Source organism: Hippopotamus amphibius, chromosome 6, assembly GCF_030028045.1.
Source record: "Hippopotamus amphibius kiboko isolate mHipAmp2 chromosome 6, mHipAmp2.hap2, whole genome shotgun sequence".
Lineage (NCBI taxonomy): Eukaryota > Metazoa > Chordata > Mammalia > Artiodactyla > Hippopotamidae > Hippopotamus > Hippopotamus amphibius.
In genome coordinates, this window is record NC_080191.1 from 34817604 (window position 1) to 34831004 (window position 13401).

The 13401-nt window shown below is 37.4% G+C and overlaps 1 protein-coding gene across 5 annotated transcripts in view; it reads left to right on the plus strand.

Moving 5' to 3' along the window:
• Window positions 1–13401, plus strand: part of C6H6orf58 (chromosome 6 C6orf58 homolog) — a 34321-nt gene that overhangs the window by 17719 nt on the left and 3201 nt on the right. For 3 of the 5 annotated variants that reach the window (XM_057740150.1, XM_057740145.1, XM_057740147.1), the window contains one exon: window positions 4952–5357. The exons of 1 other annotated variant lie outside the window; for it this stretch is intronic. In XM_057740150.1, coding sequence (XP_057596133.1) covers window positions 4952–5085 — 134 coding nt within the window. In that variant the 3' untranslated portion in view covers window positions 5086–5357. Of the gene's footprint in view, window positions 1–3132; window positions 3158–4951; window positions 5358–13401 lie in introns of those variants that run through there. One more of the 5 variants, XM_057740149.1, reaches the window with a different exon arrangement.

The following is a 13401-nucleotide window of genomic DNA, read 5'->3' on the forward strand; positions in this document are numbered from 1 at the left end:
CTTCCTCTGTCTCACTCCAGATTGCTATTGCTGAAATCTCCTGGAAGTGAGCTTGGGCACACATTTGGTGCCCCACTTTTTTACAGCTGCCATGCAGCGCATACCCCCTGAATGCCAGGCTGTGGTCTCCATCAGAGTTTAAGTTCATGGGTTCCACAGGACTGTAACAAACACTAACTATTGCTTGAGGATCCAGCTTACAATCAGCCTACATCTAGGTGCTACCTGAGAGCCCCGCCTTTGGGACACTGACAGGTCTTGGCACATCCTCAGTTACCGGTAACCACTAAGAACAACCACAAAAAATTGCTTAGGCAGTCCCAAAGGATTGAGAAACAAGCAAGAGCTGGATCAGGATTGGACGACATATTTCATCTCCTGTACAAGGCCACTCCTTTAAGACAGGAAAGGCTGGTTGTTTTATACAATACATAGAAATCAATACAGAAAGTCAAGAAAAGTGAAGAAAAAAGGAATATATTCCAAATGAAAGAACAAGTTAACATCTCAGAGGAAAACCTTAATGAAACAGAAGTAAATGATTACCTGATAAAGAGTTCAAAATAATGGTCATGAAAATGCTCACTGAGGTCAGGAGACTAATGCATGAACAAAGTAAAAAAATTCAACACAGAGAAAACACCAGACAGAAATCACAGAGCTGAAGAATACAATAACTGAACTGAAATATTCAATAGAGAGTTTCAATAAGAGACTGTTGAAGTGGAATAAAGGATCAGTGAACTCAAAGACAGGGCATTGAAAGTCATCCAATTAAAGAAGCATGGAAATTGCCTGCTGGTCCAGTGGTTAAGACTCTACCCTTTCACTGCACTGCAGGGGGCACAGGTTTGATTCCTGGTCGTGATGGGGAAGATTTGAAATCTATAGTTTGAGGCCTGCTGTGTGAACCCTGCCTGTTAAGAATTACATAGAAATGATTGAATAAGTGTAAAATGTACTGTTCCTGCCTCTGCTCGCCTTCGTCTATACTCCCGCGTCCTGTAACCCTTAGCAACTCCCGTGCGTCCTTAGCAACCCCTGCGTTCTGTAACCACCTGTAATTTATAGAAACTGTGTAACCAATCAGTTAGTACCAATTGTAGCTGTATGTCTTAATCTATAAAAGGAGAAAACTGGTCCGAAATGGGGCCCAGAATTTTTGGAGTGTTAGCTCTTCTGGTGCTGCTGGCTCAATAAACCTGAGTTCTCCAGCTCTCTGAGTGTGGTGCTTGGTTTCTCGTGGGATCAAGCTCTGCAACAGTCGGGGAACTAAGATCTCAGTGCAGCCAAAAAAATTAAGCAGAGTAAAGATAGCTTAAGGACTTATGCGACAACATCAAGTGGTCCGATTTTTGCATTATAAGGATCCCAGAAAGAGAAGAGAGATAGAAAGGGGCAGAAAATTTATTCAAGGAAATAATGGCTGAAAATTTTTTTAATGTGGTGAAGAAAACAGACATCCAGATTTAGGAAGCCTAGAGAGTTCCAAATAAAATGAACCTAAGGAGACCCACACAAAGACACACTATAATTAAATTATCAAAAGTTAAAATCAAGGAGAGAATCTTAAAAGCAACAGAAGAAAAAAAACTTATGTACAAGGGAATCCGCATAAGACTGTCAGCAGATTTTTTTTTAGGAGCTGTGCAGGCCAGAGGGAGTGGCACAATATATTTAAAGTGCTGAAAGATAGAGACCTGCCAAACAAGAATACCTGGCAAAGATGTTTGTCAGAATTGAAAGCAGCTTTTTGCAGACTGGAGTTCAACACCATAAAGAAGCCTTACAAGAAAGGTTAAAGGGACTTTCTTAAAGCTGAAAGAAAATGGTGCTAATTAGTAAGAGGAAAACATATAAAAATATGTCTCATTGATAAAGGTAAAATACAGTTAAATTCAGAATAATGTTGTAATGGTGGTGTGTTTATCACTTATAAATCTAGTATGAAGGTTAAAATACTAAATAGAAAAAAAAGCTATAACTACAATTATTTGTTAATGGGTAGACACGATAAGAGATGTCAATTATGACACTGAAAACATAAAACTTGGGGGGTGGGGCTTGAGAGTAAAAATGTAGAACTTTAGAATGTCTTCAAACTTAAGTTGTAGACTGAAAGTAGACTGTTGTAAATATAACATATTTTATGTAAGTCTCACAAAGCAAAAATCTATGGTAGATACAAAAAAAGGTAAAGAGAGGAATCTAAGCATACCACTACAGAAAATCATCAAATCACAAAGCAAGAGAGCAAGGGAGGAAGAAAGGCACAAAGCAATTATAAAACAACCAGAAAACAGTGAACAAAATGGCAATAAGTCCATACCTATCCATAGTTACTTTAACTGTCAATGGACTAAATTCTTCAATCAACAGACATAGAGTGGCTGAATGGATAAAAAATAAGATCCAACTGTATGCTACCTATAAGAGACTCACCTCAGCTTTAAGGAAACTCAGACTGAAAGTGAAGGGTTGGAAAAAGATATCCCATGCAAATGGAAACCAAAAGAAAGCTCAGGTAGCTATACTTACACCAGAAAAAATAGACTTTAAGACAAATATTGTAATAAGAGACAAAGAGGATTATTATATAATAATAAATGTTCAATCCCACAGGAGGATAAAACATCTGTAAATATTTATGCACCCAACATAGGAGTACCTAAATATATAAAGCACATATTAACAGATCTGAAGGGAGAAATAAATAGCAAAACAATAATACTAGGGGACTCCAATACACTTTTATCAATAGGTAGATCATCCAGGGAGAAAATGAATAAGGAAACATCTAGGATTGAAGAGCATTTTGGACATTATTAGAGTTTGCAAACCGCTGACCCAATAATGGATCAAGGCGTTTTTGTTTGGTCTACAAATATAAATATTTAAAACAATATCAAAGTATTTGTGAGAATATAATAATGATAAATTTTATGAATTTCTGTGATTCTCCTAAAAAACATTATAATATAGGGTATGGTGGGCCCACATTTCTGCATGTTATCAAATTCCTGAAGTTGAGTAGCAACTGCCTCTTCTTGAAATAGGTTTGATAGCTACCATCACTACTAATTTTCTTTTTTATTTTCTCTTTATTATTCTCCCTCTTCATCTCCACTGTAGATTTATCTTAAGGTGAAATTCCAGGATCCCTGAATTCCCTTCATGGGTTTTCACATGGCCAGGTCTGCAAACACCTGGCCCCAGTGAACAGCGTCCCATGGCTGCAGCAATCCTTGGGTGCACAGCTGCACCTTCTCCCCCATCCCCAACTCCCACGTGCAACTTTGCAACTCCCACTACTAAGTTTCTATATTTATCTTATCTCAAACATTTATGTTACCTTCCTGGTCTCTGTGGATGTTAGATTTTGCAGCCTCCAATACAAGTAATGACAAGTGCTACATATATATGAGTGAAATCCCTCAAGGAATGAGTACTGGTAATTGTTTGGGATCAGTAGATTACTTTTTTGGCCCCCATCCCAAATCAAAACCAGTTGAGACAAGCAAAGGAATGAGTGAATGAAACCTCAGCTTTAATACTGGAAAACAATTGAAAAATATGATGTAGACATGCAGTGACAGTGTTCTCCTTACTACATACCCCTACTCTAAACCAGGGAAAGGGCACCCCAGGGAAAGTTTGCAGAATAGGTCAGTATCCTAGTATCACTTCCTCACTAGTCTAGATAGAAAAAAGAGAAAAAGAACTATGCTTGTGTCTTAGGACTTTAGTAGATTAGCTCTAGCCAATGAAACGCATGAACTGAATGCTCTCACCCATCAACCAGGTAACATGCCATATCTCCATGGGAAGAAGTAAAGGATGTTCATGAAAATAGCTCTTCATGGAAATTAAGCATTATCTTTCCATCTCCAAAGAGCCTAGGGAGAAAAAGAAGTGTACCTGGGACCAAGTATTCTGGATACTTCCAAACTGTTACCTGTTGTACATTAACAGATCCAACCTAAAATATTTCTTCTTTTCAAAACTTGTTTTTAAAACTCTAACTTATTTTCTCTTTATTTAAAATGCACTTTAATTGCTGTACCTTTTACTGATTTATTTTTAAGTATATTTAATATAGTCACACTTAAAAACTTTAAGTGACACTTCAAATGAAAATAAAAGTCTTCTTCACCATCTTTCTTCACTTATATCTCTTGGTCTTCCACCCAATTTTAAAACATCAGTCCTTGGTGCAAATTTATAGAATTTTAAAAGGCATTAAAACAGTGAAAATAAGTGAATAAATAAAACATACGTTGTTTGTGCAAATGAAATAATACTCACTGCTCTGCACTATACTTTTTACTAGAAAATCTTCAAGGAGCTTTTTCTGTATCAGGACACATTGATCCAACCCATTCTGTTTAAATGATATGTAGAGTTTCATTTAATGAATACACCATACCTCTGGACATTATTTTCTGTTATAAGCTAGTAGCAATGATATAACAATGGCATTTTATGTATACATTTCTTGCCATAATTTATGTTACCAATAAATATGTAGAAAGGAAATGTATTCAAGTTGATGGGTCATATATTGCCAAATGGTATTCAAAAAATTTTTCAGGAGTTTACATTTTTGTTATGAATCTATAAATTGATGGTTTTTTTTCTCCAACCTACTATCACATAGCAATTTCTATAATTTATGTGCAATGCAGAAAGTGCTACTTCACTCATATGAATTTACAATTCTGCAAATGTGTTTGTGTGCTTTTCCCAGTTTTCTGGTTAATTATTTGTACTTCTTACTTTTGTATGACGATCTGGTCAATTGACTTTAAATTTAAAAAATTTTTGTGTATAATTATCATGTGACGTACATATATATTGGTATCCAAAATACATACAATTTTATTTAAAATCAACATTTTAGCAAATGGGTATACATTTAAGTTTACATGTAATTATTATATATCTTTTACAGATTCATTATCTTTGACTATATGGAAAATTTTAATGAAGACAAATGCTGCAAAGAAACTAGCTCTAGAGATTTTTGAAATAATCCTTGCAATTTTTAATCCAACGTTTCTGGAAATGATTAATGAATTAAAATGAACAATTCTAACTTGAGCAACAGTAATTTCAAAATTTAACACTATCACAATCATATAGTTTTCTTGTTTCTGGTGTTTTTAACTTTTACTCATTTGTTAGGATTTTGTCCATGCATTCCTAACTTTAAATTCAACTTAAAGCTATGATTATTTTACTCAATTAATAATTCTTGATTTTTGAATTCATTAACACTTAAAATGTTCAGGATCTAAAGAAGATTGTATTAACCTGTCACAGATCACTAAGAAATTAATAAACAGACAACAAACTTGTATGGCTCCTCTGTTGATATCCTATGTTCCTATTTCATGAAATTCGGAGCAATATGATTTGCTGATTTATAACCAAAGTCCAGAACATTTTAAAATGAAATACTGACAGTCAAAGTTTTGAAACTCATAAAATTGACCTGGCAAATAGAATATATAATTAATTTGTTAGGATTTTTGTGCATGTGTTTTCACTGACAACAAGTGTATAGCAATTAGGTAAGTTTCCCGTCCTTTGGTCCACACTTGATAATGAATGCTTAAGGATCAGATTTCTCAAGTTTGCTCTCTTAGGAGAGAGAATACACTGGCTAGGAAGTGGTGACTTTTAGAGCTGACATGAAACTTTCACATAAAAGTTTTCCCAGTGATAGGGACAGAGTAAAGGAACAAATTAGGTCAGTTTCGAGGGGCTCTGAGGAGCTCCAGTTCTTTGTCTCAGCACAGAAAGAACTCAATGAAAGGCAAAGTAATAAATAATAAGTGACTTATTAAAATATGACTCTTGTGAGGCTTACAAGCTGGCAGGTGAGAGAGTGCTGCACCCCGAGAACTTGGTGGGCTACACTTTTATAATCAAAGGAAAAGTGGGGAGAGGGAAAAGACCACCTTCTTCATCATTCTTGAGTAGACATCATCAGTTCCTCCTCCCCATTGGGCTGGGGAGTTTTCTTGTCCCTACGTGGTCAAGCCAAGACTGTCGTGGTGCAATGGAAATGAACAAAAAGGCAGCAACATATGCTAAAAGTGGTAAATCATCTCAGGTTTTATTATAATGTCACCTTTTCCTTATATTTTTGTTTTTAGTGCGCACAGAGGAGTACGTCCTAGGAATCATTAAATTACTGAGCTCACTGGGCAGGATGTGTGGGTCTCATGCCACCATTGTTTTATTGTTTGGGGGCATGTCTCATGCTTCTGCTGCATGGTTTTGGTGCTGTGCAAGCCTGCTTGGCTTTGTGGTTAAACAAACTTGCTGTCTTGAGTGATCATTAACTTACAGGGATCTCCCATACTTTTTTCTTTACTTACAATCCCCTAGTGGTATTAACTATTTAATTGCCTACTTTGTTCCTTTACTCTGTCCCTATCACCAGAACTTGTCCATAGACTAAATCTACCCACTAACTGTTGGAAAAGGAAATTAGATAAATTGGTTTGAATAATATGGGCATCAGAGTAGAAAAGATATAGTTTGAATCTCAGCTCTATTGTTTTCCACGGTAAACTCGGCAGTTTCTCCAACCCCCTCCATGCCTCAGTTTGGTTATTGTTAAAATGAGGTTATAAATCCTACTTGCAGAATTATTTTGAGGAGTCAATAAAAACATAGATATAAAGTGACTAGGACTCTTCCAAATGAGTGGTAGCCATCCACACAAATTAGCAAATGTTACAATAATTGTGCTCAAAGATGGATGACGTGCTGTGTTGTTGGGGCAGTAAAAACATCTTTGATGAGCCAAGACCATGATTAGGTTTTTTTAAAATTGATTGATTGATTGATTGATTGATTGGCTGTGTTGGGTCTTTGTGGCTGTGCATGGGCTTTCTCTAGTTGCAGCGAGCGGGAGCTGCTCTTCATTGTGGTGTGTGAGCTTCTCATTGCAATGGCTTCTCTTGTTTTGGAGCCTGGGATCTAGGCACGCAGGTTTCAGTAGTTGCGGCACGCAGGCTCAGTAGTTGTGCTGCAAGGGCTTAGTTGCTCTGCAGCATGTGGGATCTTCCCAGCCGAGGGACTGAACCTGTGTCCCCTGCATTGGCAGGAGGATTCTTAACCACTGCACCACCAGGGAAGTCCCCATGATTAAGTTTCTATTGAATCCAAAAGCATACAGAGAATTTCCTCCTTGCTGTAGACAACATAGACAGTGCAGTAAACACTCTCTCAAAATCTTCTACCCCAAATGATGTGAAATAACTGCCCATTTATGAAACGTCTACACAAAACCAAATGCTCTATATTACTTAAAGACAGACAATGTTAAAAAGACAAAATAGCTCCCAATAAAAAGAGAAAAATCAACAAATCCTAGTGTCCCAGAACACAGGCTTTGACTCCATCCCAGCAAGCAAAAAGGGAGACCAAGAAAAACTGTTGGGTAGCTAAAGAGGGTAGATAACAAAGAACAGTAAAAAAGGGAATATACTATATTTAATATGTTATACAGTACCATCTAGTGATTTTTGACTGAAAAAAAATGCATAACCTAAAAGTTGAGAGGTATGTTTTATTAGGCAGACATTCTTAGGACTTCAAGCCTGGGAGACAGCATCTCAGATAATGCTGAGAAAACTGTTTCAAGGAGGTGAGGGGAGCCAGGTAATACAGAAGTTCTTGCAACAAAGGGCAGGTTGTTGGAACGACAAAAGATTACTGTTAATTAATGAAAACCAGATATCTCAAGTTAAGGAATTTAGCACTTATCTATGTATGGGAAGATGCAAGATTCTGAGCTCACTGAAATCATTCCTTTGATATGCACCTCAGCTATTTGGGACCAGCATCCTGTGTTTTCTCATCCTGAGTTTCCTCAAGCTGCACTGTTGGGAGTGGCTGCAATCTGATAACTGCTAGATGGCGGGCATTCCTTCTTTGCATCCTGAGATCCCTGAGGGCTCATCATCTGGTGCTTGCAATCTCTGATGGCTGGGACATCCTTTGTTTACTGATATGGCAGGCAGCATTCTTAGTCCAGATGATGATCTAGAAAATTTCGTCATTATTCATAGTTCACTCTGTTGATAACCAAGGAAGTTTTACATATTTTATGGGACCAGTAAGAAAAAAAGCACACATTTAAAGATAATTTTAGTTAATATTCAAGAAATCAGCTTTATAGTGCTGATGTTGACAATAACTTTGAAATTTAAAAAAATGGAATAAATATCCTGGATAAAATAGTCATTTGTTCTCAACTGCAGTATAAAATGAACCAGGTTTCAAGGTTTGCAACAGACAGTCTGGTAAGACAGACAGTCTTCTTTCTGGGAAACAAATAGCTGCTACTATGAATGAAGTAAAAAGTAGGCCTATGTGTCTATGGAGAGGGTCTGTGAATTTGGACATCCCCTAAATAATGAACATATCAACCACTAAGATTCTGTCTTTAAGACACCATTTTCCAATAAATGGAGAAGGATGTCTTTGAGAAATGGCTGATTCTAGGGTTGAGGTAGGTAAAGGAAAAGATGAGCCTGAAATACTTTGTAATTCCAGAAAGCAATGAAGTGTTTAGAAATAAATGGACATGCAGATGGCTAACAAACACATGAAAAGATGCTCAACATCACTAATCATTAGAGAGATGCAAGTCAAAGCCACAATGAGGTATCACCTCACACTGGTCAGATTGGCCATCATCAAAAAATGTAGAAACAATAAATGCTGGAGAGGGTGCAGAGAAAAGGGAACCCTCCTGCACTGTTGGTGGGAATGTAAGTTGGTACAGCCACTATGGAAAACAGTTTGGAGGTTCCTTAAAAAACTAAAAATGGAACTACCATATGACCCAGCAATCCCACTACTGGGCATATACCCGGAGAAAACCATAATCCAAAAAGAAACATGTACTACAATGTTCATTGCAGCACTATTTACAATAGCCAGGACATGGAAGCAACCTAAATGCCCATTAACAGATGAATGGATAAAGAAGATGTGGCACATGTATACAATGGAATATTACCCAACCATAAAAAGGAATGAAATTGAGTTATTTTTAGGGAGGTGGGTGGACCTTAGAGTCTGTCATACAGAGTGAAGTAATCCAGAAAGAGAAAAACAAATACCGTATGTTAACTCATATATATGGAATCTAAAAAAAATGGTACTGATGAACCCAGTGACAGGGCAAGAATAAAGATACAGATGTAGAGAACTGGGGGGTGGTGAAGGGGAAGCTGGGACAAAGTGAGAGAGTAGCACTGACGTATATACACTACCAAATGTAAAAGAGATAACTAGTGGGAAGTTGCTCCATAACGTAGGGAGATCAACTCAATGATGGGTGATGAGTTAGAGGGCTGGGATAGGGAGGGTGCGGGGGGAGTCGCGGGAGGGAGGGGATATGGGGATATATGTATAAATACAGCTGATTCACTTTGGTGCACAGCAAAAACTGGCTCAACAGTGTAAAGCAATTATATTCCAGTAAAGAGCTTAAAAAAATAAAAATAAAAATAAGTGGATATATATGTTAAAAAGGACTTCCACTGGCCAATACTAGGATTATGGACTATTAAATAATAAAATATATTCACCTCTCTATCTATCTACCTACTTACCTGTCATTGCCTATTATTTAATCTACTTCTATTAAAAATCCTGAATTCACACCAATACCTCCAATTCTAAACCAACAGCACAGGGATTATTTTAGTTTTCACACTTTTCATGTTTGCAGCTCTCTTCTCTAACAGTGAAAAACTGTTCACCTTCCATTGCTTTTAAATATGCATTTATTTAATTTTTCTGTACATAAGTCAATATTTCATCTATGCCAGAACCTCTCCTCTGCATGGATGCCCTCCTTGCCCTATTTGGGCTCCAGGGTCCCATTCTATATAGCCTCTGTCAGTGAATCTCTCTGCATATTGTTTGGGCTCTGTTTCCCTAGGCTGGGTCTTTCTTCTCAGGGAATGCATGCCTAGCCGTGTGTTTGTTTTGGTTTTTTTTTGGCTTTTAATATCTATTTATTTATTTATTTAGCTGTGCCAGATCTTTAGTTGCAGCCTGCAAGATCTAGTTCCTCGAGCAGAGATCAAAGCTGGGTTTCCTGTGTTGGGATCGTGGAGTCTTAACCACTAGACCACCAGGGAATTCCCTCTAGTCGGGTTAAACTCTGTTTTCCTACACCTGGGCCTCCTTTTTGTGGGTGCACATTTTTCACCTTTCTTAGGCTCTGGATCTCCATGCTGGGTCACCATCACTCCCCTTTTCATATCCCCAACTCCTATCTTGCCCTATTTACCTATTAGATTTTGTGTGAATTATTCAGGAAAATTATGGAAGGGAAGTGAAAGAAAGAGAAAAAACTCGGAGTCACTTATAATATCTTTCTTCCTTTCATACCTCATACTCAATCCATTAACAAATCATGTTGGCACTATACTCAAAGTATATCCAGAATACAATCACTTATTACCATTTCTATTATGGTCCAAGATAACACTATATTTCCCTGGAGGATCACAATAGCCTCCTTACTGCTTTCCCATTACCTCCACAGTCCAGTCTCAACTGAGAAGCTAGTTTGGTCACTCCTCTGCTCAGAAGCCTTTTCTATGTTCTCCATTTCCTTCCAAGTTAAAAAAAAAAAAAAAGTCCTTATGATGAACTCCAAGAACCTACATAATCTGCCCTTACATACCCAAGTCCTAACTCTTGGCCTCCCAACCCATTACCACTCCGATTATATCTCCTACTTCTTTTCACCTTGTTTAATGGTTTTTCTGCTCTTCCAATAGCACACTAGGCCTGCTCCCAACTTTCAGCCTTTGTGCTTGCTCTTCCTCTTTGCCCGGAGTATTCTTACCCCAGATATCCTCAAGGCTCCTTCCCTCTCTTCCTTCATATCTTTGCTAAAATATCTCTTTCTTAGCAAGACCTCACTGGTGCACCTTTTAAAATTTAAGATGCTCAATGTCCACTGAAAAAAAATGCATAACCTAAAAGTTGAGAGTTATGTTTTCTTTGGTGGACAAAACTGAGAACTTAAGGCCTGGATGCAGCCTCTCAGATAGCTCTAAAGGACTGCTCCAAAGAAATAATGGAGGAACCAGGATATGTAGGAGTTTTTTGCGACAAAGACCAGGTAGTCAATACTTCAAAAGATTACGTTAATTAAAGAAAACCAGATATCTCAAGTTAATGAATTTAGCACTCTTCTATGTATGGGAAGATGCAGGAGTATAGGCTCATTGAAATCATTCCTTTGATATGCACCTCAGCTGTTTGGAGCCAGAGTCCTATTCCTTCCCATCTGGAGTCACGAGTGTGCACTGCTGGGGGTGGCTGCAGTGGCTGAGGGCTTGGCAGTGGGCAGTCTATTTTTCTCCATCCTGAGTTCTCTCAGGACTCATGGTGGTGGGGGTGGGGGTGGGGGTGGAGATGTTGCTGTAATGGCTACAGCATCCTTTGTTTACTGATATGACAGACAACATTTTTCATCATCAATATCTTCTAGCACTCATCACTTTTCCCTAATTTTTTTTTCCCTTAACACTACTATTTACTAAGACTATCAGGTTTGCTTATTATCCAACTAATAACCTCCTTGAAGTGACAGAACTCTGTCTACTGTTTCTGTTACTTTATAATGAGGACCTGGGACAGTGTCTCTCATATAGTAGGTAAAAATAATTTTTTTTGAATGAATAACCTTTTTGTGGTTATTAAATGAGATAAAATTTCTGATGCATAAAATGTGCTAAAAATACAAACTATCTTCCATTTCATCTCCCCTCTCTGTTAAACCATAAATCACTCCAAATAAGGAATCATATATTATTTCTTTTCCCCAAAACTCAGCATGATTAGAACCACACTATAGCCTTCAATAAGCATTTATTTTAATCAGTCAACCAATAGCTTCTTTTTTTTAAATTAAATTTATTTATTTATTTTATTGGCTGTATTGGCTCTTTTTTGCTGTGCGCGGGCTTTCTTTTTAGTTGTGGTGAGCGGGGGCTACTCTTTGTTGTGGTGCATGGCCTCCTCATTGCCATGGCTTCTCTTGTTGTGGAGCATGGGCTCTAGGCACGTGGGCTTCAGTAGTTGCAGCACATGGGCTCAGTAGTTGTGGCTCACGGGCTTTAAAGCGGAGGCTCAGTAGTTGCGGTACACGGACTTAGTTGCTCCGCGGCATGTGGGATCTTCCTGGAGCAGGGATCGAACCTGTGTCCCCTGCATTGGCAGGTGGATTCTCAACCACTGCGCCACCTAGGAAGCCCAACCAATAGCTTCTTGAATCGGTGACATTGAAACATTAAGTATCCTAAATTCTGAAACATTTAGTAAGATTGCATGGTTCTGTTTCCTTACGTGGTCCTTATCTCCCTGAGGTAAAACACAAACCAGCTCAAATCTTGGCTAGATTTGCTGACTCCCTCCAAACTAAAAGCCTATCAGAATAAGAGGCCTTCCTACTTCCAGGCATAAATAGTTTTTACTCCAGTTTTTTCTCTTGTTCTACACTGTTGTTTGACTTTCAACCAAGAAGTATGGGTCACACAAAAAAATAAGAAATAACCCACTGTCAAGAGACAAAAAAAATTAGTAGACCCAGAAACATATATTATTCAGATGAAACTATCTGGCAGAGAATTTAAATTAACTATGTTTAAGTTATTAAAAGTTTTAGTGGAAGAAGTAGACAACGCCATAAATAAATGGGTAATTTCAACAGAGACATTGAAAAACTATGGAAAATAATCAAAGGGAAATATAAATTTTTTAAAAAACCACACACATGGTGATAGAGGTTGAAAAATCTTCATCAGCAGACTCCATATAGTAAGGAAAAATTAATGAACTCAAAGACAGGTTAATAGAAATTACTTAAAGTGAAACAAAAGAGAAAAAAGAGTGAAAAATCTGAACAGAGAATAAAGAATCTGTACAATAATATCAAACAATCTAATGTTGGTATAACTGAAATCTCCGAAGGAGAAAGGAGAAAGAATGGAGCAGTAATATTTGAAAAGATATTACTGGAGAATTTTACAAAAATAATAAAAGATATCAATACCCAAAGCTAAGAATCTTAGAGAACACCAAGGAGGATAAGTATCTCCCCAACACACACCTAGACACATCATATTTAAATTGATGGAATCCAAAGATAAAGAGAACATATTAAAGGACACCAGAGAGACAAATTATATGCAGAAGAAGAAATATAAAGATTCCAACATACATCTCTTCAGAAATTATACAGATAATTATAGAGTGAAATCTGTGTGCTAAAAAATACAAATGAGTGGGAAATAAAGACTTTTCCAGTAAAACAAAATAAAAATAAATGCCACCACCACCACTACTGTG